We start from the raw sequence: 26,327 nt of genomic DNA on the forward strand, positions 1-26,327 counted from the left end.
CGCGGTATCCTCTTCATGCAGGGCGAAATACTCCGTAGCCGCTCTTAGCCGACACTCAACAACCCAATTGGGTCCTGGGGTACATTCGAGGGCCAGCCCTCGAGCTCCCGTAGCTGGGGGCCAGCCCCCAGACCCCCGTTCCTTCTCTCTGGCTACAAGATCACAACCTTTTCGTTACAATGTAACAAACTTTTGGTAACGCCGTATTAACAATCTCCCAACTTGTAACAAAACTTCTGCAACAAAGCAAGACACTATCCCCGTTACAGCCCAAAATCTCCGCGTAGCGGAGCCTCAGGGGGTTTGGGGGACTGGTCCCCCAATTACAGTAGGCGCAATGTGTATTCGAGGACCAGCCCTCGAGCTCCCGTAGCTGGGGGCCCCCAGACCCCCCATCGGAGATGGAAAAGCAACAGTTATAGGTAATTAATTGTCATGGGTGGTTAGTGAGGAGTTACGGCATCATTGCCAAATAAATAAGGGTATGCAAAAATCTAGAACGTCCTTAATGGGTTTATGCTGAGGCGTGGATATCAAATAATTCAAAGTCGACAACATACGGGGACTGCGGAATTTCAATAAGATGCTCAAAATCAACATAATCAGGAGGAACTGTGGTTGGCGACTCGACACAGCTCTCGTAGGTCACGTCACTTTCGTCGATATCCTCATACATCTGATTCGGCGTTTCTGGGATTTCACACACGCTTGACAGCATATCGTCTTCATAGACCATTGAAGTGCCTATTTCCTCGGCATCAACTCTCTGCTTGCCGTCTGTCATTTCAACGCTTGTTGGTTTGGAGTCCCCTTTTACCTTAGGTTTCATGACCAAGACAATAGGAGAAGATTGTGGTAAAGTGCATTGATCCTCTTTTTCAACAGGCACATCGAGTACTGCTTTATCAAACATAGCCAAATCAAAATCGACATCATGTAGCATCATGACTTCTTGTGAAGTGAGTTCCGGAACCATACATGAAAGATCCCACAGACTCCGCTTCTCTACTTGTCCGGTTGTACTCAGGTACCCTCTAAAGTGCTCTTGGCACATATTAGGCGGTTCTGGAACTATAACGGCTCTTTTGATCCGCTGAATGGCCCTTTCAGGACTAATTACAACCGCCTCGGGAGCAACCTTTCGCCGCGTGCGCCGCTTGCCGACTACTCGCTCTGCCACCTTTGCCAGGCGTTTGTTCTTTACACTTTTCGGGTCGTAGTGAGGCGGAGCCTCGCCCACTGCTGGAGAGTCTGACGGTCGTTTACGTCTCTTCACTACTTCCGGCTCATCCTCGACTTGTTTCGCCAGATTCTCATTATAGATCTTGTTACACTCGTTGCTACCAGCCTCAAACTTGGTAAGCTGGCTCGCTATCGACATTGGAACGACAGAGAGTCGCTCATTATCCAGAATAACTGAAACGAAACGCGGTTGGTGGTGTTTCGCGTTCATTGAAAACCTTTTGGTGTTTGTCGCTAAATGGCTGACACGGTGATGACTAAGCATAATTCTGTTAATGAGGTTACCAGCTTTTGCTGGACCGCCAAAATCAGCTGGAGATGACCAATCGTTATGAATCGTTCTAATATGGACTAAGCAATTGCACTGGTGAACGTACTTGGGGGGCTCAGCCCCCCAAACCCCCCGTAGCGACGCTTCGCGTCGGGGTTGTGGCCACTAAGGAAAGGATTAAATATCCCTACGGCCAAGACCATTTAAAAAGATCCATAATGAATTCGGTATACTACTGCACTAGAGCAACTATTCGCAATTGAATTGGTGAGCGTACTTTAAGGGGGTTCGGACCAACTCATTCACTTTCAAATAAAATCGATTGTACCCTAACTTCTACTCCTAACGTATATAGTTGATTACAGGTCAGTAGATAAGAAAAGAAGATTAACAAAGTTGTAATACTAGATCAAAGTCTCTTCCTCTTCATAAGCATGGATATCAGAGAAAGGAGATCGGTTGGATGGTTGCTGCAAAGTGACGCTATCATCCGAGTAAGGAGGTGGAGAGTTCTCCAAATGATGGTGGTGGTAACACGGAGTAATCAAAAACCTGCATCGTTCCTTAGGGATCTTTCGCTGGCCCATGTAGTACACCAGCTTTTTCTTCCGCTTCAATGAAGGCGCATCATCCTCCTCGTCTCCCTGGATATGCTCTTCAATATCCTTTGGCGTCTGAAAGGTGATGTTTACACCACGCGGGTTAAAGAACAACTCGTTCCACAGCTCAACCAGATCCTTCGCACTGCTAATAGTGTGCTTACCGGCCTTCTTCCTGAAGTATAGGTAAATCAAATAGCCCGCATATGCGTTATCTCCGCCAAGCCCCAGGCCCAGGTAAGACGCTTTACCGCGCCATCCCAACCTCCCTTGAACGTAAGTCACGTCTTCTACGAACCGCTTCCAGTCTTCCAGATGCACCTCATGGTCCTCCAGCTCTACCGGATAAAGCGGAAGCAAGCCGTACCTCCATAGCTCGTCGCTTTTGGCATAAATTGCAGTAGGTTGGAAACTCTTATAGGTGAATCTATGCGGTGGCTTGCGGTCAAACTGTTCAGGCGGCGGGTCCACAGGATTGAACTTCCCCTTTTTCTTCCACTCGAACTCGCATTCCTCAGCGTACGCCCCTGGAGAGATCAGAACCCTAAGCTGCGACTCATGGTACATTTCGAACCGTTTATTCCTGTTTCATATAAATTTATTTGTTTATTTATTTAGTGTTGGAGTGAACCCAGACGAAATAAAACCGCTCCTCTTTTATAACGTGCTAGTGTGTCTCGCGTTACACCGCATTGAACATGTCCCTGCAGCGCCGTTACGCGGCTCATTCCTCGCCTGCGCACGCGCATTTCTTTTCATATCCCGCGTGACTCAATTGTATCAAAATCGGGGGCCAATTCCCATGATGCTAACAGTACAATAGTACTAGATGTCGTAGTGTACTGAATTGTAAGAAATGATTCAAAGGTGCATTTCACGCCAATGCTTGGCGTGTGGAGAGCAGCTTTTTCGGGTTTCCTTTGTTGTCAGGTGGCAACAACGCCGCATGAGCCGCGCGCCGCCGCGCGCCACGGTGCCCGCGCAAGCTGCCGGGCGCTTAATTCGTGTATAAATAAACAAGGTTCTGCAGTCGTTCAACTGCATCAGTATTTGGCTATGCATTGTATTCAAATGAACAAATGTATGTAGGTTGTAATTTCTGTGGGGATATTGGTCTTCTATGCATTTTAGCTGCGGGCGTAGGCGTTCCTCGAATTGGATGATTTCTGCGTCAAGGCGGATATGTACGTATACACACTATTCCAGTAGAACAGTAGAATCTCAGTCCCAGAGAGGCAAAATGTGAGCCCCTCGTTCTCGGCTAGTGGTAGATTTCTCCGCCATGGGTACCTATCATCAATTTAAACTGGGTAAGTTAAACTGCATATCTAAAGGGGAGGGGCAGTTTAAACCCGTAAACTCCACTGAGAGCAAAGAAGTCCTCTATCATGCATGAGATTTCATTACTAACTTCATTTACGTACAGCCTTCCTTTACTACACTGTACTACTGTACTGCCTAACTTGGTTAGTGTGGTAAGGGGAAAAGGGATCCGTGCCCAAAACTACGCGTGTGAGGCATTTATTTCATCCCGATATGCCGGCCGTGGGGAGGGGGGTGACATCATATGTGTAGTGCGGGTGTGTGGCAGCGTGCTTGACTCTCCCCTCGCCCCTACTGTAATGAGGGAGATCCATGACTTGATTTCCCGTCAGGGGCGGGAGGGCGGCAGCAAATCGTCGGTCTCAGAGCCATGCATGGAATTAGGCGAGGATCGTGGCCAGAGAATGCGTCAAAGCGGATTCCGCGCATGAGAGAAACGACCATATGCCATGCACAACCCAGCGCACCATACCACGCTGTGCGGTAGTCTGGGTCCGCGCCTTCCCCCCCTCCCCGGGGGGACCATCTTTTCCCTTTGTGAGCGAAAGTGTGTGTGAGAGCGTGCGTGCATGGTTGATCCATATTTTCTTCCGTGCTGCGGTTCCAGAAAAAAAGGGCGAGGTTCGACAGAGCTTATTCATTGGAGCGAATGGAAGTGGGCCAACGGTCTCGGTTTTATGATTCAAAACCCAGATTGAGAAGAGAGAGGAAAGGGTATAATGCGTTGAATTGTGAACCCAACATTGTGTGTATTCCCCGAACTTTCTTATCCACGCACAATGTATTAATAGATTCTGGAACGACTTTCTCTCAACGCATTGTGCCCACACCCACATACACGCAGGCTTAAAGTGACTCTCTTTTCTTATTATTATTCGACACCCACTTTTCTCTCTTCCGCTCTCTCTCTCCTTCATATACCGGCCCACGCAGCAGCTCTCGATCTTCTTTTTAATTTTTTTTATTTTCTCACGTTTTCCCTGGGTTGTTTGTTGCTGGCGCCTTGATTTCTGTATTATTTTTGAGGGAGGGGAAATAGAAGAGATACCTTTGGATCTACCCGGTGTATTTTATTTTTTGGGGAGGCAGGGAAGGCTTGGACCCATCAACTTTAACGCCGTTTACTACGTCTGCATTTATTTGTGGGTGGTATACCATATATAAAAAGGACTCGACACACACGATCTAGAGTGTCGCGGAAGACAGTTCCTGTAGACAAGAAGGAACTGGAAATGTGCACCCGGTGCTTTCATTCGAGTAGCAGAATAAGAGGGCGATATCACCAACATACTCATACGACAACGTTAAAGGGACGACGACGACGCTGCTATCATTACCCGTATAAACCATCTCCACTTTCGAAGATGACAATCGAGGGCCCGCAGGCGATATCGCCACCACCTTTGTCTTTAAAAAGTAGCGTAATAACCTTGACAACGATGACGACGAAGAACGACGAAGATTATAAAGAGATAACGAAGAACGGCGAATATTCTAACGAGATAACGAAGAATGGCGAATATTTGAAAGAGATAAACTTGACGACTAAAAAAGACGATTATAAAGAGATATACTCGATAGCGCCTAATGTCCCGCCGAAAATTCTCGACTTCATACGCGAGTGTTCGCTGTTCAAGTCAGCACCCGAGTCGTTTTTGCTGGCAATTGCCTCGAAGCTCAAACAGCTGACGATTTCGCCGCAGGAGTACATCTCAGTGGAAGGCCAAGAGGCCAAAGCCATGTACTGGCTCGTAAAAGGCACCGTGGGCATCACATCGCGCGACGGCGAAAGCCTGTACGCTGAACTAACTCCCGGAGCATACTTTGGGGAAATTGGAGTGCTCTTTGACCGCCCCCGGACGGCATCTGTCATAGCCCGTACCAAATGTCTTGTTCTGAGTTTAAGTGCCGAGACTCTGCGGCTGGTGCTACCTGACTATCCAACAATCGATAAGGAGATTCGTGACAAGGCCCAAGAACGGCTCAAAGAACTCAAAGAGCTCAAGGAGGGCTGCAAACGCCGTCATGAGCGGCAGAAACAGCAGCAGCAACAGCTTTTAAGACAGACTCATGATGTTTTGGAGCAATCACAGGAACGGGCGCCGTTGACGGATGCGGAACTGCGGGATCTCATTGAAGCCGCACCATTACTCAATACATTGCCGACATCCGAGCGTTACAACCTAGCCGAGAACCGCATAGTCGACATTCAGCTGTTTGATCGACAAGGCTCTATTGTGTCGTGCGGTGATCCGGCCTCTGGAGAAGTTTACTTCGTTGCCAGCGGCGTTGTCGAGCTCATCTCTGGGGATGATGACGCTAACCCATCATCATCATCATCATCATCGACACCAACAAATAACTCACGATTTATTCTGCCTAGTGGGTCAATGGTGGGCGAGGGCCCATTTCTAGGCATTTGTTCTACTCACAACTACTCTGTGCGGGCGCTAACCCCGGCTACGATGCTTGTCTTGACCTTTGATGCCCTCAACTACCTCTGCCGCAAGTATGTTGACCTTCAGACTCAAATTGAGCAGCTCGCCATCTCACGGGAGCCGTTCACCATGAAGCGTGGTCGCAGAGCTTCGGCACCGCTTCTGCCGCTGGCTCTTGGGGATGAACCGCATAATAATAACCAAGCGGCTATAGACTGCCGGGGCTATGGAGCGCTGATAGCAGATGACATGTGCTGTCACTCTCCAAACAACAAGCGAGCGCTGGAGGTTGCACCTCTGTCCCCCGAGTCGCTTCCCTCGTCGCCAGAGGAGCCCCAGGCCAAGAAACTGCGTACACAAGAAGAAGAGCTGTCTGAAGAAGACGAGGGCTATGATTGTGGGGCCACTAAAAAAGACAACTCTAGTAATAGGCGGCGACCTACGCTGTTCAAAGTGGGCCCATTACCTGATGTCATTCTGCTCAAGATCTTCGCCCACCTCGACCTACCGTCCCTAATGTCGCTACGACGCACTTGTACCCATTGGAACCACCTTCTGTCTACCGACTCGAGCCTCGTGACGGACCTCGACTTGACTCCGTACAATACCCTTATCACGGACAAGAATATGCAAGCGATTGCGCGATTTGCTGGCTCACGCCCGATCCGCGTAGACATCTCCAACTGCTTCCACCTGACGGACTACGGCTTTCTTGGGCTGGTGCGATCCCTGGAGCATGCACGGATCCGCACCTTGCGCATGAAATCGGTGTGGAACGTCAGCAGCCAGGCAATCCTCGAGCTTACCAATGGCACCGTGGGCGCATGCCTCGAGGAACTCGATCTGTCCAACTGTCGCCGGGTCAACGACGACACAGTAATGCGGCTTATTGGGTGGACGGTGCCCAACAGTAACGCCATCATCGGGTGTCCGCGACTCAAGCGGCTTTCGCTGGCGTACTGCAAGCACGTGTCCGACAGAAGTATGTACCAGCTCGCCATGTACGCGTCGGACCGCCTCGAGGAGCTCGATCTCACGCGGTGCACGGCTGTCACGGACCAGGGGTTCTCCTATTGGTCGCTGCGGCAGTTCCCTAACCTCCGCAGCGTCAATCTGACGGACTGCACTTTCCTCACCGATCGATCGATCATCGCTTTGGCCGGCGCAGCAAAGAACCTGCATTCGCTTAATATTTCGTTCTGCTGCGCGCTCTCTGATGTCGCTGTGCAGGTTCTGAGTCTGGGGTGCCCGTCGCTGAGGCGCCTCAACATGGGGTACTGCGGCTCCGCCGTCAGCGATCAGTCGCTGAATATGGTCGCGCTCCATATGTTTCATCTCGAGGAGCTCTCCGTCCGCGGATGCATTCGTGTGACGCGCTCCGGGGTCGATGCTATTCTCATGGCATGCATGGGGCTCAAGTCGTTTGACATCAGCCAATGCCGCAGTGTCTGCTTTGCATGACAAAAATTAATATTTTTTAACGAGTTTATGACCTTTTTGTATTTATATATTACGATATTTGAATCTTCACCCCCTGTGCACTCTGAAGTCGACACCCTCCTGGGGCTCTGCCCCAGACCCCGTAGTTGGGGGGAGACCCCCCAAACCCCCCTTCTTAAAAAGGCGAAGTGGCCTCCTGAATCAGGGTTAAACTACTACAGTAGGATTGGCTTTTTGCTGAATTATTGCACATATATTGGGGTACTACCAACTAAGTGTCTATTACCAGCAGTTAGACATTGAGTCTCGTGCGGCTCATCAGCCGCATGCGGCACCAAAAATATGCGATTGAGTATTCCTTAGACTCCTGAATCTACCAGGTAGTATTCATTCAATAAATTCTTGATATTGGCCATTCTTGACAGGATCGACATAGCACAGTAACAATCGTTGTTGGTTGAATTGAAGTAGGATACCGTATAAATCTTTTTTGTACATTGAACAGGATGCTACCACTTATTTGAACAAAGCATCGTATATTTCTCTATGTTCAACAAAACTAGGTTGGTAGTTAGAAGACGCTAATGTAGTTGTCGATGCGCTCCTTCTGATTCTGAGCAATGCATTCGGCGATCCAGGTAATGTTTCGCACCTCCTGCTCCCTCGCCCTCATCCATGCCCAGATGGTCGAGTAAGTGAACTGCTGAGTGAAAGCCATCTTGCACAGCTCCATCTCGTGCGCATAAAAGTGGTCCTCAACCGACTTGTGCCCTCCTCCAGTATCAAAAATCTTCCCCAGCCAGGTACCACTGCCCAGAGACTCTACAACACTCTTAACAAACTCAACATCCTCCGCAGCAGAGAGCTGTCGCTGGGCACTGAGAGTATACAGCGCCCCCAGTTCCGGGAACAGAGACTGCTTCTGGTCCCGCGACAGGTCAGTACCAATGGAATTGAGACTGATGTTAATAGTTCGCCGGTCTCCCTCAAACTCGAGCAGCCGGGCCATGATCTCACTCGAGGGAGCAGGTAGAGTCTGGCAGAACCGGTAAAAGTCCTCGAGGTATGCCTTGTATAGTTTATTTCGGATGATTTCAATGTTCTCGTCATCCAGAGTCTCCGCAGAAAGACAGCCCTTGAAATATGGCGCCAATGGGGTGTCAATGAGAACCATTTCGTACAGACTTTCAATATCCGTCGCCGTCTTGAGCGCATTGAGCGTCTCAAACTTGCCCAGAGGATGCAATCGCTGCTGAATTTCGTCCATGTCCCGCTCGTGGATCGTTCCTGTGATAATCAGAACAATGTTGTCGATCATGTACCCGTAGGTGATGTAGTCCATGAATGTGGACAGTGGTTCCACCGCCTGCTCTCTAATGTAGGTGAACTCTTGGATGAGCTTATCTGCGGCCTTCTGCTGGATGATTGAAGTCGACAGTGGAGATGGGACATTCGCCAGGAACCCACCGTACTCGGTCGCTTGGAGCGCCAGCTTGAGATCGTCCAGACTGTCGGCCTGGGTCAGGTTGGCGTATTGGTGACCGGTCAGCAGGCCGGCCCGATATCCCCGGACCAATCCCTCGACGTACCCGCTGCATAAAGTTAGCCTATTTCTGTAATTTGCCAAAAATATGAAATACTCACAAGTTCACGTTGAAGAACACTCCTTCCATGGTTTAGCTACAAGGGCGTCGTCAATTGGACGGTGATTCCAATGTTCGTTCGATTAAGGGGGGTTGGGATTGTCGGACTGGGGGCTGCGCGGGGACGTTCTGAAGTGTACGCCTGTGATAACTTACCCGTCCATGCTATAATGGCTATTGAGGGGACTATTTAGTTATATTGGCGGATTTGGTAAGTCGGCAGGCTTGTTAGTTGTATTTCCAATTGGTATTTGTTGCTCCTGATAGAATTGTGTGGTTGCCATCTGCGATTCGACAGGAAACCTACGGCCTGTCTCGCTACCACCAATTTCGGTACCTGGTAGTACCAGAGTTGCAAGGAGTAACGGCAGTAAAGGATAATTGGCTCGGACCCTTAGTTTTTCATATTCTTAGTAGCGGTAGTTTATTTTTTATTATGGATCTGGAATAAGATGCCGCAATCACAGGAATTTTGAAATCTCTACCGGTAGGTAATTTAATTACCGGTAATGGAGCTACCCACTGATAATCCTGATAGTTCCAAAAGCAAAGGTTACAGCCAATCTTGAGTGGTACCGACAAAATGCGATTCTGACGGTGTCAGTCATGCCTCCCGAGGCAATATTGTCAACCTTGAGCAGCTTATGCATTAGTCACTCAACTGACATGAGTTCGCCTCAGGGTATTATTTGGCAACTTTGTATAATAATTTAATAGCGGTATTAATGGCCAGTTCCCTTTTCCATAATCCAGTGTCGTCAGTAATTGCGTCCTCAATTGACCATTCCCCTTACTTGTGAGGATGGGAATTCATCGCGCAGAAGCCATTTCAATTCCACCTCTTCCTTTTAGATCTGGCCGCGTGTGCTGCATCCAAACTATATATACATACTGACCCCAGTCTGTAGGTGATACCGCACTACTTCAATGATGTATCACCGGTTTGTGGCAACGCACCCCACCCAACCTAAAAATGAGGTTCATTGATCACTTAAGCTACGCCATTAATTAAATAGTGTATTTCTTTCCGGCCAGTTACTCATCCCATCTGAACACAATGGCAAATGAATTTTTTGATTGCGATACACAAAATTTTGCTCCACCGACCGCTGTCTTACCGGATGCAAAAGTTATCAAAGAGACAAGCTTGTGGACTAGCATAGTGATTGAATACACGACTACCGAGCTGAGGTACGCCAGTGGAACGAACAGCTACTACATGTACCGTGTCCCACTTGATACTGAAGAAGAGCGAACCCTAGGGGAAATCCGCAACAGGGATATTGCTGAACGTATCTTTGACCTACTGGCAAGGGATTGTATTGACCACGTTGTCTGGCGATTCATTTCACGTCCTCCAATTGCAGTGAATCTTGATGCAGGTTTTTTGCTTTCTTCTCTATTCCATTTTCGAATCGCCAGTTTCAAGTTAGATATTGCCGAGCAAGCTAAACGATGTCCTCTTGACGTGATGATGGCATATAGGGCAGCGTAACGCCATGTTCAGGAAATGTCATTGATATTAAGAAATGGTGACTTTTCGAGCAGAGGAAAGTCTCTTGGAATCGTTAAGTCGCTAGACGTTTTCCAAAAGCACTGGCACGATTACACTAACCTTCATATCGAAATTGCGAAGATCACGGTTTCAGGTCGTAAGGAACTGGAGATGGTAGGTTCAGTAATTACATCGATGACTGTTGATCGACTACTGGAAAAGAAGATGCTTGATCACCTTCTTCTGTTTATCCAAAACACGAACAACGATATCGCGATCAATATCAACAGCTTTGAATTACCTGGCGAAACTACTGTCCATCTTCCAAGAGGCAATTTTCCGTTGTCTATCAAATCGATATCGAACCAGTCTACGATACTTCTGAGTTGTGACGAAGAACTATGTTCTTTGATCATATCCGAGAGCGCAGCAGAACATTTAACGGGCCCCGAGTTGTGTATTGGTGAACTTCGAATTACCGATGAGCCAGATAGCACTGCTATTCGACGGATTACAGCTCAGTTTGCAAAAGTCTTGAACCGGAACCAGGAGCCTCCACTCAAAAAGCGTAAAAGGTAAGGCGGTACAGCTTTATGACCGTAGCAAAAGTAGTTATGCTGCTCAGGTTATTTCTAGTCACATACTCATAGTGCAAAACGCCTAACCGCGGCAACTACCAGTAGCGATGCCAATTGACTGTTACTTAGGATACAATTTGAATTAGGTTGAATAGACGTATTACTATTGCTTTCTCGTTCTATCTAGAGCTTTGGTTGGCTTTCTAGTTCTACCTAGAGCTTTGGTTGTATGGCATATATGCAATCTTTTGCCTCGCATGCAACAGCGGCATCATAGTTGGTCATCATCGTCATCATTTCACTACAATTATCCTCCTACACAGCCAATGACGAAACTCCGGCATTGAGCTCCTCTTCGTCCTCATCTTTGGTAAGACCCTGCTCAAAGAGCTCCTTACCCGTGAGTTTCCTATCCTTCTGGGTCAAACTGTCGTCCTTGTCAAGCCCAAACTCCTCTCTGAACTTAATACGCCATGCCGCAAAACTCTCTGGTGTCACTGGGGTACCCTTGAACTTCTGTTGCTCCTTCTCCTCCTGGGCCCGAATCTTTTGCTCGCGCTCTGTCTCTTTCACCTTGATCTTCTCGGCGAAAAGTTCTTCGGCCTGCTCCTTCAGCTGAGATACAAGCGTGAATACGCTGGGCATGCCTACATTCTCCTCTGCCGCTTCCATGAGCTGTGCATGCAGAACTGTCCGGTCTTCCTTGTCGAGGTCAACCTTGTCGGCGAGGTAGAGAATATCATTTGCCGCGTCCCCGTCCTCTAATGCCGCTTCCCCTTCTTCTTCTTCGTCTACATCCCCAAAAAACTCCCCATCGTCATCTTCAAGCTGTAGAATGGGGACAACCTCTGGATATTCCTCTGGATACTCCACGGTCAAAGCCAGGTAATGCTTACGAGCAGTCTGCGGGGTGTCTAGTCGCAAATGCACGGTGAATCGAACGTCTGAATGCACCTCTATTTCATCCGGGTAAATCGATTGTAGGATCTCGACCTCCTGTTCCTGTTCTTCTTTATTCGACATGTTGATAATCGGTAAATACCGTAATCGAAATCGGGTGAATAACTCGTAATCGAAATAGGTTGATGCTCCGCGCGGCGGTGAAAAATTCTGAATACCGTTTTGTGTCTTCGATAATCACAAAATATTTTTCAGATCCAATAGAGATAATATGGCAGAGGTTCTTACACAGGCGCGGGCTCTGTTCGAAGCCAGCGAGTTTGAGAAGTGCTTGGACCTTCTGATTAACAATCTGGACGAGGAGAACGTCCAGCAGCTTCAGCTTCTCGGTGAAGCCCATCTAGAGCTAGGCGACCCGGAGACCGCTTATAAACTATTGTCAAGGTCTGCTGAACTGGACCAGAACGGGGCAATTGGCGGACTTGAAAAGTTTTTATGGTTGGGCCAGCTGAGTGGAGACAAGCCGGGGTTGAAGTGGTTTGAGCAGGGCTTGGAAGGGCTCCGAGGAGCCATGGCCAAAGAAGAGAAGGAAGAGAGCATCAAGATGCTGAGGCGGAAAGCCAGCGAGGCACTGTGCGGAATGATAGAGATCTGGATGACCGATTTGTGCATGGAGCCCGAGGCAGAGTCTCAGTGTGAGAAACTGATTACCGAGGCATTGATGATTGATGAGAGCGTGCCAGAATCGTGGAGTGTGCTTGGGTCGATAAGGCTTTCTCAGCAGCGAGACGACGATGCTAAGCAGGCACTGGAGAAGTCCTGGGAACTATTCCAGGCCGGAATTCCAACTAACGACGAAGTGAATTCCTTGGTGCGGCTTGCGCAGTCCATGACGGAGATAGATTTGTACCTAGATGTTCTTGACGTTACGACTGCGATTCACAGGGTAAACGACCAGGTCCCTGATGCATACTATCTCAATGGCCTTGCGCATTACAATTTGTATGGCATAGAGAAGCGAGAGGGCAGGGAGCGGAGTGCCAACAGGCACGCAATGGGCGCTCGGGAGGCGTTCACTTCGCTTGAGCATCTGGCTGAGAGTGAGCCGGAGCTGGTGGATCCAGAGATGGTCGAGGATGCTAGGCAGAAGCGGGACAGTATGCCGGAGGTTTCCGAGGGCGACTACTCCGAGTCTGAGCATGAATTTGACGAAGAAATGGAGGAATAAACGAGCTCTAGAATCTGAGTTTTATGAAGCTAGTTGATTCAAGAATCTGAATTTGATAGAGGATAGTTGACTCACCTATCTGAATTTGATGGAAGATATGTACATTATTTAATACTCACTCACCGATGTTTTCGATACAATTCACCGCAGCTTCATACGGCAAATATTAACAACTTCAAAGAAGTATTGGGATAATCTGGCCTTTTTATAGACGTCTCCCCGGCATATCACAGGTAACATGTAATACGGATCTATTCATTTTTGAGACATTCATGCATGCGGCTCACAACTTCAACATGACCGAACGAAATCAGGTGTACTAGCAAGAAAATTAGGTTAAGGAGTACATATCATACAAATAATAAAAATATACGGGGAGGGGTGATCTATCGAGCGCATCAATTCAAGTTCAAGTTCTTGACATTATTTGAAACTTCTTCCAGCGCCTGGCCATTATCATTATCGGCACCCTTCGTGCCTTCATTATGCGCTCCCTCTTTGTTGGTCGCCTCTTCACTGTCTAAATTAGAAGCCTGCTTCTTCTCCCCATCCTCCGCTCGATCCAACATCTGTTGTTCCTGAATTTGACGAGCCTCCTCGCCCGTGATCATCATAACATATTCCTCAGGAACCAGACCTGTCTCTCCAGTCTCTGGATCCTCGGCTACCAACCACCCTTGGCCGTGACGGTACGAGATCCATATGAGCTGGCCCTCCCTCAGCGGCGCCTCGTTGTCGTTTTCCGGCGTGAAATCGAACAATGCCACGGCCCTGCCGTGGACCTCGTCCGCACTCGCGACAGAAAACTCGTACTCCTTTGATATCCTATCTCCCACCTCATGCGATCTGATGATAGGAGACGCCAGGTCCGCGTCCTCCTGCCAGGGCGGACCGTCTCCGTAGTTATTAGGCGGTACCCCGTACCCATCCGGCTCATCATTCTCTTCGTCACTGAGCGTTGTGGACTGTACTGCCCCATAGTGGAGCGGATGGAACTCTGGGTACGCAAAGTCCCGCACCTGGGTGTATGGGAGCGCCGACTTGAATTGCGGGAACAGGTCCGCCACGGAGCTCAGCTGGCCCTTGGAATTCCTATCATTGGCTTCTAACCGCGGCTGGTTGACGTCAGTCATAGCTGTGTATCACCTGGTGGTGCTGGATCTTGATCTCGCCCACGGGTGTCAAACAATAATATATTTCTGCGCGTGTGGGTGTGCCTGTAAATCACCTAAAGGGTGTATCTGTGCACCAGAAAAATAGAAGGGGGGTAAGCCAACCTATTAGGGGGCAGGGGGGGACGGGAGTCGCGATCGATTAACTCGACTTCTCAACGGGTTTTCCTGGGGCTTAAGAATGCGGGACTCTCGATTGTACACCCTTTGGTCCCGGGGCATAGAACGTTCCCCTTAATAGTATCCTACTGTTAAGGCGGGTTGTCAGGACGTGATGTACTTCGCCCGAAAAGTGCAGTTATTTGGCTGCCCGTTGCTGGGGCAGTGTGATGGGATCTGCGCCGGTCTGTGCTCATTATTACCAGCGACGTTTCATTCAGCTATATATTTAGCGGGGGAAAAATAGTTTATTCAATTATTTTGGTCAATTGAATAGTGTGGGTTGCTAGTGTATTATCGAAATTGCTACTATTTAATTTACGGTTGGTAGGCGGTTATAGAAGAGTCAAGGGCAATGCACTACGCTCAGTGTAGATACTCATCAATTGATCTACAATATTCCTTTGGTAAAATATTTCATAAGCGGCATATTTTTTCATTCTGAGGCTCTTTGCTGATAAATTGTTATACGTCAAAAATATTTCCACCGTAATAAGGTAACATACGAGTTCCTGTATTTCTCGTATACCATTGCCTAAATATAGTCATTCAGGTGGGTTTGTTTAGTTGGGATTCCGATCCACAGCTTAACCAAATTATAATTTTGATCAGTTGCTATCAAACACTTGATATCGTTACGAAACTACCGGGAGTAAATACCTATAGGTACCGTATACGGACTTATTTATTTAAAAAATTTATTATTGCAGATAGTCGCATTGGAGAAAAATGACCACCGCACACAGGCCAACCCTGGTATCAGCAAAAGGCTCGATTAATGAGCTTGACAGTACAAGCATCCTCCACTCGCGGATGATGCCAGCCCACAAAAAGCTGAAGTATAGAAAGGGCCACGGCGATAAAATAGAAACAAATGATGAACTGAAGCGGAGGCTCCTGGAGCAGGAAGAGGAGTACGCGGAGGGCAAACAAGACTTGAAGCGTATAAAGCTGGACGAAAAGCGATACCGCGCTAACGATAATGATAACGATAACGAAACAGAAGAAGAGAGGAAGATACGAATATTGAAAGAGGCTGAGGATATTGATCGCGATGATGAGGATGAAGAAAATTTGCAGGAGGAGGATGATGAGGAAGATGTTGAAGAATCACAGGATGAAGAAGAAAGTGAAGACGACGGAGATGATAACGACGACGATGATGAATTGCTGATGTTGGAATTGGCCAAGATCAAACGCGAGAGGGCCGAGGAAGAAGAGCGGAAGCTCGCAAAAGCCAAGGCGAAGGAGGCTCAGCAGTTGGTTGCTGATTTCAGTGTTAAAAAGTCCTGGACAGACGATGTCGCGTTTAGAAACCAGGCTAAGGGAGTCGACGAGTTGCGGAAGGGCAGAGAAGGAGAATTTGTCAATGATATGCTGCGGACAGAATTCCACAAAAAGTTCCTGAACAAGTACGTGAGGTAATATAATGCTGGAGATTCTACTGCTTTGGCGCGCTGTCCTGAACTGTATCCACCTAAATTATATTTATTAATATTAACATTATATATTGACTATTCTGGAGGTTTTTATGGTAGCTTGTAACTAATTTACCGGTGCTACAGAACCTGGGTATGATGATTGAATGTGTAAAGCCTCTCATGCATTACCACGGTACATGTAATTAAAAAGGGTACTAGCGTACAATTGAATATTTGAATGAATTTTCAAACAACCAATCACATAAGGAAATTAAACATTACATAACATAAAATATGCTGGCATTCTCAACTCTGAATGATGGTTGAAGCTGGTTCGTAACCGTTGAGATCGGAGTGATCTTCCCAAGAACCACATCACACCGTGAGAACACGACACACCACCGAACTTCAAACACGAATAATGATATACTCTTTCTGGCTATTCGATAGACACAGTAGGTATTCTCCAATAGAATGAGTGTAGCTAACTAGGCAGGTGAATGCATTTATAAACGAGAATGGCATACGGCGAAAAAGAGTAACCCAATTGGTGCTCACAAACACAGCTCAAGCGCATCCTCTGATCTGATAACTAAAGCAGTCCAGCATAAACAACAGCAAGAAGCCCGAGACGCTCCCCATGACGATGATGCCAAGCTGATATTTGGTATTGTGTTTTCGCTGCGTAACATGGTGCGAAAGCTGACCGACGAAGACTCTTTCGTGACATATCGCACGTCAAAGTACCGCCTGCATTACTTTGAGACTCCTTCTAACCTCAAATTCGTCATGATTACCGACCCGAAAATGGACAATCTGCGGCTTGTGCTACACCAGATCTACGTGTCCCTTTACGTTGAATACGTTGTGAAGAAGTGAGTATTATTTTTTTATTTGGCATATCCATTACTAACCATCTATAGCCCTCTGAGTCCAATTGAGCATGGTGGAGGTGCTGGAGTGAGCAATGAGTTATTCGTCCTCGGACTGGACGCATTCGTATCGTCGTTACCCGGTTTTGACTAGAGTTTTCCATGCATTATTATTATTAGGATTTAACTGACCCCTTTCCTGTTCTAAAATCTAATGTCTCCCCGAATACCAGGAAGAGAGGAAGGGGAAATGCCCTCGAGAGCAACTAGCTCGAGACTCATGCGAAAATTAAATAATTCGCCAATACTTTTCTGACATCAATCGTGTTCTGAAAGTAGTCAGATAGATTGGAAAATAATAACCTTTGTAGATTGGGGGTAAGGTAGATTGGCAATTACTCCGCCTTGGACTTCTTATTAGCATCCTCCACTATCGTCTCTTCGTCGACCTCCTTTCGCTTGCCGTTGCTGGCCACGCCATTGACAACTCGGAAGTATGGCTGGCATCGCCAGTGTGGAATCTCCTTATACTCGCCGTTGTCAACGACAACATCAGCCTCCTCACCAGCCTCGTATATCTGAGCCACCCGCTCCTCAACCATCTCTACAATCTTCTCATACTCCTCAAACTGGCCCTTCTTGATCGGCCCAATCTGGTTTCGAATATCAATATGCTTGGCGAGGAACGGTCGCAGAACCTTGAAGAAGTGGGACTTCATAGCCGACTTGGATGCATTACCCGGCGTGGACTTTGCGACCTCAAAATACTCCCGCAGAATCTTGTCTACACGCGGGTACTGGTCGTCGATCTGCTCTTTCTTGGTGTTGAAGACGCCTGGGTTGTACAGGTTGCCCTCGGCACTCATAACTGCGTCAGTGTTAGTGGCCTCGAGACACCGTCCAATGTCCTCTGGGTAGAGGATATTTCCGTTAGCGAACATGACGGTGTCTGGAGGAAGGTTGTCTCGAAGGTATCGGATCATGGACCAGTCGGCAAGGCCCGTCTTCTGGCCCTTCATTTCCCGAGTACGGCCGTGGACAGTCAGGAACTGCGCTCCTGCCGACAGAACATGCTTGGCATAGGCCAGAGTCTTCTCTCTATCTTCGTAAATTCGGATCTTGGCTGTCACAGGGATATCCAGCTCGGTATGCAAGATGTTAATAAGCTTGTAAATGAGATCCCAGTCGTCCATGAGGAACGCGCCGTACTTGCCTCGCCTGGCGATACCCTGGGGGCATCCGATGTTCAGGTCGACTGCGTCACACCTACCAACAACGTGTCGGGCAGCTGTAAGTAGCTCCTGTGGGTCGTTGGCGCAGAACTGGACAACCAGTGGTCGGTCCACTTCTGGATCACCGTCGAGGGCATTAAACTGATCCTTTCTATACTGCTCGCTCTCGCCAAACAGACGGGCGTGGAACATTGGGGTGTAACAGAGCTCGGCGCCGTATCTTCTGGAAATGATTCTCCAGGCCAGCTCGCTCTGATCCACCATAGGAGCAACGATAGTCTTGGGGCATCCTATGGTCTTGAACAACTCTCGCCCTTGGAGCTTCTGTGGCTTTTCTGGGCTAGTGGAGCTCTGCTCGACACCGCTCATCACTTCAGGGATTATAGTCATAGTGCGGGGGATTATTCTATTAGTTAATGCGCCTAGCGTACGCAAAACGCTTGCCATATGTCGTAAAGAACGGATGCGATAAGAGATTATCAAATTTTTTTTTTCCACTTCCTTCCCTATTAGGAAGGAGAAATTGATTATCGGTCACGTGCAGATCACGTGGCATAGTCGAAAAGCGGCAAAAAAACGGTAGTACTATCCGGATAATGGAGGTGTTTGAATGCGAAAGAGAGATGAGTCTTAAGCAAAAACACTGGCCTGTAGATTTTGCCCTGACTTCCCTGGGATTTCCGTCCTTCGCCTCTCATTAATGGGGTTGTGGAGTACTACACAAATTGGTCGACGTGCATGAGCCGCGTACTGTGCGGCTTGACCAATTTGCAAAACTCAAAAAAAAATTTTGAATTAAGAAAATAGCCCTCAATTGAAGCAATACGAACTCGCCCTTTGTAAAAACAAATAAATCGCCTTAGGTATATTGCACAATTCGAAACTGGCTGCCAATTGGCTTGCCGTCCCGGGACGTGCGGCTTTCGAGATCTAGCACGAATCTCATTGGCTGGTAACGGAGTGTGTGAAAAGTTTCAGTTTGGGAAAAAAGTCCACCCATCCCTCCCGGTAACCCATTAACTCAATCTTCTCCCTAGTGAAGCTCAATCTTCGTCAATATCTATTGCAGATAGAATAAAAAATAAAAAATCGAAGCAATGTTCCGACAGAAGGTTATGGGTCTTGCCGCTCGTGGCATGCGATTCAACTCCACTCAGGCTACCAAGCCATCTTTCGTCGCTACTTGGACTGCTAAGGCCAGTGGTAAGTCATTTTTTAACCAAATGAGGGTGAACTAACTGGGTTCTTAGGCTTCGTTAAGTGTGCCACTTACTGGTCCAAGGTCACTGCTGAGCTTGCTAAGCAGGTCTACATTAAGGAGGGCTTTGCTCCACCATCTATTGCCCAGTTCCAGACCGTCTACAAGAACCTCTACACCCAGGGTCAGACTCTGTTCAAGCGATACGTTGAGCACCCACAGGAGTTCATTGCCTGTGCCAAGAGCTTCAACAAGCAGGACGCCTACAAGTTCGGTGCTATTGGCATTCAGTTCGCTGGTCTCTTTGCGTTGGGCGAGATCATCGGCCGACGACACATTAACGACTACCCACACCACTAATTATTTAACTGTGTATTCATTCTTTGATAGAATTGACTTCATCGCATTAATTTGCCAACGTAAGACCCAATCGTAGTCTGTCATTATATCTAGTTGTAGTATTCGTCGTTACGCCAAGCCGTAGTGTATCAGGGTTATTCTATTCTGTAATAATTTAATTAATTGGGTGAAGATAGCTGATCAGATGAAGAAGACTTAAGACGTTTGGTCTTGTCAATTCGTTGCGCCATATGCTTCCGCTTCCTCTGGTCGTGAATCTTAACACCCCGCGTAGTGGAAATCTCCTTCCGCTCAACCGGATTATGCCTAAGCGACAGTTTCTGCTTCTTGGTAATTTTAGTGAGCCTCTCCACCCACTCACCAACTGGCTGACCGCTCTGTTTCATAACGTTAACAACATTCTTAACCGCAACCCAGTCGTCCTTGGTGAAGAACGTGACGGCTCGACCAGACTTGCCGGCTCTACCAGTTCGGCCAATTCGATGGACATACGCCTGGGAGGTCTGCGGCACGTCGTAGTTGATGACAAGATTGACTCCATGGAAGTCGATACCTCGGGCAAGCACGTCGGTACAGATGAGAACCCAGATCTCGCCCAGTCGGAACCTCTCAATAGTCTTATCTCGCTGCGCCGCCGTCTTTTCACTGTGAATGGCGTCGACATTGATTTTGTCATAAATAAGTTCGTGGAACAGAGCCTTGGCTCGCTGAATGGACTGAACGAAGATAATTACCGGGGGCACAAACTCACCAGCTGCAATCATCTGTCTAATAGCAATGAGTTTGCCCTGTTCAGTACCGGCGTAGACAAGCTTCTGTTCGATAGTGTCTGAAGCACCCTCTTTAACACCGACAATGACTCGCACGGGGTCAACCATGATACTGTTGGCCATGTCCTCAACACCGGAAGGAATCGTCGCAGAGAACATGGCTTTTCGCAGCTTGACATTAGTACAGGCAGCAAGAATGGCATCGGACTGCGCGGCAAACGTCCGCATAATACGGTTATCCTGCTTCTCCTCTTCTTCCTCGTCGTCACTGCCTGCTTTCCGCTTTCGCTTTTCGGCCTGACGGATCTCCTTCTCACCTTCAAAGAGCTTATCGGCTTCATCAAAAACAACGTGCTGCACTCGGGACAGATCAATGTGGTCCAGCGTGTCTACAAGCCGCTTTGGAGTCGAGATGAGGATATCAAACTTCTGCTTAGACAGCACTTCGTGCTGGAATTTCGCTGCGTTGGCCTTATTAAGAATGCACACATTAAGGTCCCGGCCCCTACTCAGCTTGATCGTTACGTCGTAGATCTGCCTTGCCAGTTCCTTAGTAGGAGAGAGGATCAGGCATCGAATGCCCTCTGAACTGTGCTGTTTCAGCGCTTGCACCAGTGGGATGACAAACGCCAGAGTCTTACCGGAACCAGTAGGGGCGCAAGCAATAAGATCTCGCTCTTTCAGCATGACTGGGATCGACTCTGACTGGATGGGAGTCGGCTTATCGAAGTTCTGTCTCTGGAGGTTTCTCATCAGATGTGGATGCAATTTGAACCGGGTTTTGAGGTCAGAAAATGATCCAATGGGTAGTGGGATATCTTCACCAGTGACCTTGGTCTTAGTCGCTTTTCTCTGTTCCAATGCATCTCCTTCGTTTGCGATCACCAGTGGTACCTCATCACCATCTTCTTCTTCGCTCTCTTCATCCAGAAACTCTTCCTTTTTGGGCTGCTTCTTCTTCTCTTCCCGTTTATGGGCTTTTTTCAGAGACTTTGATTTGAAAAAGTCCACCTCACGGTCAATCTCTTGGTCCAGACTTTCCTGGCTCTTCTTCACTCGGTCTTGATCTGCCTGGAAAATGGCCAGATCCTTCTTGTGTTTCCCGTCCTTTTTAATCGTCGCTCCTCGAGAGAGCACTTTGAATATGTCCATTCTGATCTTTCTACCAGTATATATATATATCTCGGGTGAATACCAGAAGATTGATAGAATAAATCTTTTTATCGGCGTGTCGCAGGTTGAAATTTTGGTGATTTGATAGCGCCGCACGACGGTAGGGCCTGCGTGCGCACGCGCGGGAAAAAAGTGCAAAAAATTGAAAATTTCAGGCCCAGTGGTCCTGTGAGAACCAGAAAAGCTCTCGGAAACGACACATATTCAATCATAGAGGAAGGATGTCGCGGCTGTTCACGTCGGCGAACTCGCTGGTTGTTGCTAGAAGAGGTGCTGCTACCAGGCTGGGCTTGGTTATGCCCTCCAGATCGCTGGTCTACACACGAGACGGAGTTCTCAAGGCCCGAGGCATGAAGAAAGACGAATCGGAGTACCTGACGAGTTCCACGGGCATTGCGTACCCGGGCGACAAGGCGACTTTGGAGCCAATCAAGACGTTCCTCGGCGAGGAGTACACTCTGCCGGACGACCTCATTCTACAAGTTTTGACGCACAAATCATTTGCACACGGCAAGAAGCCGTTTAACGAACGACTGGCTAACCTCGGACGAGACTTTCTGCGACTACACACATTCGGTTTCGCCGTCTCGCATAAACCCTCAGCATCCTCGCACGCCGTTGGCGAGTTCAACTTTGACATTGAGCCGCGGATACTTGAGCTCATGTCTTCCACCACCGTGCTGTCACAGATCGCGCGGCAATTGGGCGTAGAAAAGTCTCTGTTTTGGAAGAATCCATACCCCACTCAGTCCCCGGAGCGAAATGGTGAGAACACCGTTTGTGCCAAGTCCATATCTGCCGCGGTTGCTGCCGTGCTGCTTCACCACGGCGAGGCGAAAGCGCATGCATTTGTAAAGTCCCGTCTTCTGTCGGGGCCTTACAGCGTTCTGCCCATTGTCGAGAAGGTCTACGTACCCAAAAAGAACTAGTTCGCTGCCCGCCCTTGTACATAAAGCTATGAGTCTGTTGTAATTTGTAAATATATATAAAAACTTGACGACCAAAACCCTCCGCGAAGCGGAGCTACGGGGGGAGTTAATCCACAACGAGCCAGTGATGTTCCTAAATGAAACCAGTGGGCAATTGGGGGCCAGCCCCCAAACCCCCGTGGCTCCGCTACGCGGAGATTTAATAGTAAACCGGTGAATTAAAGGCATATCCCGGTTATATGCGGAGTACCTAAGGTAAAGCTCATTCTTGTGTTTCTCCGTAACCGGTACCTAACAAACCCCAGTACATTTGTAAAGCTTCATACGATAGTTCTAACACATTTGATAGTGTTATGTATGAATGGATAGCCAGATGGTAATAAGTGTATAAAAATGGACCTAGATCTATGGCATTCTGAATATAATGGAGGTATCACACAATATATCAAGCTTACACATACATTAGGAGCATCTCGCCCTGATTCTCAGTTGGTTTCTTTATTCAAGTTCAACCGCGTAATACAATTTCTACAGGTTCTCTTGGAAGTCAATTCATCTTATCCTCTGGCAATAGTGCCGAGAGTTTGTAACAGTGCAGTTACAAAAACCCAATTGCCTATAACAAACTCTGGCCACAAATAACATCCAGCAGGCAAACTGTTACGAACACTCGTTACAAACTCCGAACTGCCTGTAACAAACCTTAGCAAAGCACTTACTTAATTGATTTATTACATTCTTCACAGAAGCACATATGTTGGTAAAAACCAACGGAAAATCATACTTTATGCTACATAGCGTACTATAGTTGATAGTACGGAACAGATAGTATTTACTCGGAGATTTTCAAAGTAAATCGAACAAGCGATATGCCAATACCTTTCCGTCCTTTCGCCCTAACGCACCTACCTGCTTCAATTAACCATTCTATACTGTACCCTAATACCAGGTACCAGGTACTACATGAGGTATGACACTGGCGGTAATGGTTGTAGAACCCACCATCACGTGGTGCGGCGCGGGCATCACAGCGCGATGAGTCGCCGGATATATAAATAAGAACGAATGCCCCTTTGAACTTACTTTGTGCCCACTCGCGTAGAACTGTCCCCTTCCCCGTAGAATATCTCGTAGAATATCCCCGTAGAACACTCAATGCTGGTCAATTGACAGCAGGTACTTCTGACACTACACTACCGTTACCTCTCGTACTAGTTGAGCTGAAAAAACTCTGTGGAGGGCCAGAGCCTGTCAACTATCTTTCATAAGGCGAGCTATCCGTCACAAGAAACAAACTAGATTACTGATGAAAGCGATAGTTGAATATGCATCTGTCTTGATTCATCTTATAAGCTCAACTACATGCTCTAATATCAATAGATCTATGGGTCAATTGTCCTGTCCGACCCCTGGTGCTTACTGGTATATGCGGTAATGCAGGTTGGTGTCCATCTGCTTTTTCCGAGTTGAATCGTCCACGTCATTAACCAATATATGGCCTACTTGTATACAACTTCTATATAACTTCTTATTACCATCCTGGCGATGAGCATAAATGACTAGTTTCTCTGGAAAGTGGTTGCATGGTATGTGAAGGACTCATACATCTATGTGATTTATGCATACTCTCTCCGTGATCAGCAGCTTCTGAAGCTAGTGATTCCAAATACCCAGCTTCAACCCTAAGTCAACCTTTTTCAATACCTAAACATAGTACTACCTACATTGAAATTTGAGGCTCGCACAGGGAAATGAGGCTATTTGAGACAACACGGTGCAATATAACTGCGGTATCCTCATCAACATTTCATAACATTCAAGGCTGTTCAAATATTGGAGCCACAACAAATAACGTCTAACTTGAAAGCTCAATGTCAGACGACGAAACATCTGCCACGGAGATTCCGCTAACTCTCCAGCCCAATCCACCGGCTCCCTATGTCATGGACATGAAATTCACCGTCCAGCAGCATGTTGCCCCTCCACCTCTGCCCGAGTTTCGCAATTGCCGTTATGCTTCAGAGGATAGATTGGAAGAAGAACGTACTCTCACCTGGATTGAACGGTGCTTGCGTCACCCTCCGCTGGCGGGAGAATTGGGCTCGGGTACTATAGATTTGGAGGTCCTTGATACATTCAAAGTTGGAGATGGCCAAATTGCACAAGTCTTCATTGTTGAGGCTCAGTCTACCTTGGAGAACATCCAGCGAGGGCAGAAGCTAGTAGCGAAGGTGTATGACCCGCTTTATTTGGAGAACGGAGAGACTATCTTGGACCCTTTTTACATTGCGGATGAGCATTACGGACGAGAAGTACGTTTTTATCACCAATTTTCTGACTATCAGGGGGGGTTAATACCCAAGTTTTACGGATCCTTCTCTTTGGATCTACGCATCCCCGAGTCCTTTCTTAAGGGGATTGATAATCAGGGTTTGAAGACACGTCAAGTTCGACTCATATTGATTGAACTCATACCAGGGACGTCGATGCAACAGAAAAATTCGAAGGACTTTTCACAACAAACCCGTCAGCGGATGATAAAGTCAGTGATTGATTTTGAATCTTTGGTATACCAGCAGGGTATAACGCTTAGAGATTTAATGCCCAGAAATGTCATCGTCACTTCGTCGGAAATTTCACGAGAGCGGCAGCTAGTTTTCGTTGACTTTGCCATAATTGTTTTTCACGATAACATGTTACCAAAAGACCCCCCAGGGTATGACTTTATTGGAACATATATCTCGCCACTTTTGCGGTGGAAAAACTACCGGATTGAGGAATTCGATGATTGGTTCGACTGGCAGTGGAAAAGATGGGTCAACGCCGAGTATGCTCACACTAAAAAGTTTATCACAGTGAAGATGCAAGAATATTTCAGGTACAATATGTAGCCGTAACTAGTTATAGGTATTGCAACGACCCTTTCCCTTCATAAGATGTCTACTTCGCGTAACTTCTGGAACGTATGATGAAGTGGCTAAGTGTACCAATGGCACGCTCTGGTAAACTTGATACGATCCACAATCGCCAAACGCTGCAACGGATGTAGCTCGGCCTGTAAATAGTATTGCTTCTGCTCCACAACCTTAACAGGTTATGAGTGATGTTAAGCTGCACTTCGATTGGAGAGAACGACATTGCTCTAATGCCTGAGCTCTTAAGCATTCATTCAACAGAGAATGAGTCCAAATGAGCGGTTGACGATGCCATTGATGGCGAATACCATGAGTCTACAGCCCCTCGTACACCTCCAGCATCTACCGGCAGTGATACTGAGGACTCTAGTGAACATCTTGAAGATATTAGCATTCGAACCTTCTTTAACCGAGAAAAATGGGAAAGACAAATTGCTTGAAGATTATCAAGCTGCAATCCGACAATATATTGATTTCTGTTTACGTAAAATATAAACCAATTTCTTACTGCGGACAGTGTTGGAGCTATATGTGAACGAAAGAAAAACGCCAAGTTTACAGTCAACATGTAGGCCGAAGCAAACAGAGCAAGGGCGGGCAAATGAAGGAGGAAAAAGGAAAGGCATGCTCCAGAGGCTGTTGATGCAATCCATGCTAGGGTCTCGAATCGATCTCGGAGTCGAGCAGAGAAAGCAGCCTACCTTAGCAACCTTTGATTCGAACCTCAATGCCGTCCAGACAGAGCACCCAAGCAAAACTGAAGAGGCACACAGTCGTCCACACAGGCGCGCGGTACTGAACAGAGCCATCCTCAATTACCACATGTCACTCATATCATTTAACTAGATTTTATTGTTTCCATCCCATCCCCTTATCAATTCAACAAATTTCAGAGGGAAGATTACAGGAAGTACATAGCTAGGTACCACCACCAGCTTACCTCCTACACAGGCCCACCTTTACCACCAA

The 26,327-nt window shown here is 47.5% G+C and overlaps 14 protein-coding genes across 14 annotated transcripts; 7 read left to right on the top strand and 7 right to left on the bottom strand.

Moving 5' to 3' along the window:
* Window positions 1-514: 514 nt before the first annotated feature.
* On the bottom strand, window positions 515-1,381 carry TRVA0_021S01750 (uncharacterized protein; the record flags this gene model as incomplete). Its single annotated transcript, XM_076685109.1, has 1 exon — window positions 515-1,381. One exon carries the CDS (start codon window positions 1,379-1,381, stop codon window positions 515-517), a length of 867 nt encoding a protein of 288 aa, XP_076540706.1.
* Window positions 1,382-1,917: 536 nt separating this feature from the next.
* On the bottom strand, window positions 1,918-2,679 carry TRVA0_021S01772 (uncharacterized protein; the record flags this gene model as incomplete). The annotated part of the gene is made up of 1 exon (XM_076685110.1): window positions 1,918-2,679. One exon carries the CDS (start codon window positions 2,677-2,679, stop codon window positions 1,918-1,920), a length of 762 nt encoding a protein of 253 aa, XP_076540707.1.
* Window positions 2,680-4,667: 1,988 nt separating this feature from the next.
* Window positions 4,668-7,334, top strand: TRVA0_021S01794 (uncharacterized protein; the record flags this gene model as incomplete). The annotated part of the gene is made up of 1 exon (XM_076685111.1): window positions 4,668-7,334. The coding sequence occupies one exon, from the start codon at window positions 4,668-4,670 to the stop codon at window positions 7,332-7,334; it is 2,667 nt and encodes an 888-aa protein (XP_076540708.1).
* Window positions 7,335-7,884: 550 nt separating this feature from the next.
* VMA6 (H(+)-transporting V0 sector ATPase subunit d) lies at window positions 7,885-8,986 on the bottom strand (the record flags this gene model as incomplete). The annotated part of the gene is made up of 2 exons (XM_076685112.1): window positions 7,885-8,905; window positions 8,958-8,986. The coding sequence occupies 2 exons, from the start codon at window positions 8,984-8,986 to the stop codon at window positions 7,885-7,887; spliced, it is 1,050 nt and encodes a 349-aa protein (XP_076540709.1).
* Window positions 8,987-11,344: 2,358 nt separating this feature from the next.
* GIR2 (Gir2p) lies at window positions 11,345-12,052 on the bottom strand (the record flags this gene model as incomplete). Its single annotated transcript, XM_076685113.1, has 1 exon — window positions 11,345-12,052. The coding sequence occupies one exon, from the start codon at window positions 12,050-12,052 to the stop codon at window positions 11,345-11,347; it is 708 nt and encodes a 235-aa protein (XP_076540710.1).
* Window positions 12,053-12,200: 148 nt separating this feature from the next.
* On the top strand, window positions 12,201-13,157 carry ACL4 (Acl4p; the record flags this gene model as incomplete). The annotated part of the gene is made up of 1 exon (XM_076685114.1): window positions 12,201-13,157. The coding sequence occupies one exon, from the start codon at window positions 12,201-12,203 to the stop codon at window positions 13,155-13,157; it is 957 nt and encodes a 318-aa protein (XP_076540711.1).
* Window positions 13,158-13,555: 398 nt separating this feature from the next.
* NBP2 (adaptor protein NBP2) lies at window positions 13,556-14,290 on the bottom strand (the record flags this gene model as incomplete). The annotated part of the gene is made up of 1 exon (XM_076685115.1): window positions 13,556-14,290. The coding sequence occupies one exon, from the start codon at window positions 14,288-14,290 to the stop codon at window positions 13,556-13,558; it is 735 nt and encodes a 244-aa protein (XP_076540712.1).
* A 1,011-nt stretch (window positions 14,291-15,301) lies between these two features.
* On the top strand, window positions 15,302-15,913 carry CWC15 (U2-type spliceosomal complex subunit CWC15; the record flags this gene model as incomplete). The annotated part of the gene is made up of 1 exon (XM_076685116.1): window positions 15,302-15,913. One exon carries the CDS (start codon window positions 15,302-15,304, stop codon window positions 15,911-15,913), a length of 612 nt encoding a protein of 203 aa, XP_076540713.1.
* A 417-nt stretch (window positions 15,914-16,330) lies between these two features.
* On the top strand, window positions 16,331-16,935 carry BET5 (TRAPP subunit BET5; the record flags this gene model as incomplete). Its single annotated transcript, XM_076685117.1, has 3 exons — window positions 16,331-16,364; window positions 16,406-16,784; window positions 16,833-16,935. 3 exons carry the CDS (start codon window positions 16,331-16,333, stop codon window positions 16,933-16,935), a joined length of 516 nt encoding a protein of 171 aa, XP_076540714.1.
* A 241-nt stretch (window positions 16,936-17,176) lies between these two features.
* Window positions 17,177-18,403, bottom strand: DUS1 (tRNA dihydrouridine synthase; the record flags this gene model as incomplete). Its single annotated transcript, XM_076685118.1, has 1 exon — window positions 17,177-18,403. One exon carries the CDS (start codon window positions 18,401-18,403, stop codon window positions 17,177-17,179), a length of 1,227 nt encoding a protein of 408 aa, XP_076540715.1.
* A 707-nt stretch (window positions 18,404-19,110) lies between these two features.
* On the top strand, window positions 19,111-19,571 carry ATP20 (F1F0 ATP synthase subunit g; the record flags this gene model as incomplete). Its single annotated transcript, XM_076685119.1, has 2 exons — window positions 19,111-19,216; window positions 19,264-19,571. The coding sequence occupies 2 exons, from the start codon at window positions 19,111-19,113 to the stop codon at window positions 19,569-19,571; spliced, it is 414 nt and encodes a 137-aa protein (XP_076540716.1).
* Window positions 19,572-19,729: 158 nt separating this feature from the next.
* On the bottom strand, window positions 19,730-21,493 carry ROK1 (RNA-dependent ATPase ROK1; the record flags this gene model as incomplete). Its single annotated transcript, XM_076685120.1, has 1 exon — window positions 19,730-21,493. One exon carries the CDS (start codon window positions 21,491-21,493, stop codon window positions 19,730-19,732), a length of 1,764 nt encoding a protein of 587 aa, XP_076540717.1.
* Window positions 21,494-21,735: 242 nt separating this feature from the next.
* On the top strand, window positions 21,736-22,443 carry MRPL15 (mitochondrial 54S ribosomal protein mL57 MRPL15; the record flags this gene model as incomplete). The annotated part of the gene is made up of 1 exon (XM_076685121.1): window positions 21,736-22,443. The coding sequence occupies one exon, from the start codon at window positions 21,736-21,738 to the stop codon at window positions 22,441-22,443; it is 708 nt and encodes a 235-aa protein (XP_076540718.1).
* Window positions 22,444-24,314: 1,871 nt separating this feature from the next.
* On the top strand, window positions 24,315-25,334 carry TRVA0_021S02036 (uncharacterized protein; the record flags this gene model as incomplete). The annotated part of the gene is made up of 1 exon (XM_076685122.1): window positions 24,315-25,334. One exon carries the CDS (start codon window positions 24,315-24,317, stop codon window positions 25,332-25,334), a length of 1,020 nt encoding a protein of 339 aa, XP_076540719.1.
* Between the last annotated feature and the right edge of the window lie 993 nt (window positions 25,335-26,327).

The sequence above is a fragment of the Trichomonascus vanleenenianus genome (genome assembly GCF_965637985.1).
Source record: "Trichomonascus vanleenenianus strain CLIB 3782 genome assembly, contig: TRVA0_021S, whole genome shotgun sequence".
Lineage (NCBI taxonomy): Eukaryota > Fungi > Ascomycota > Dipodascomycetes > Dipodascales > Trichomonascaceae > Blastobotrys > Blastobotrys vanleenenianus.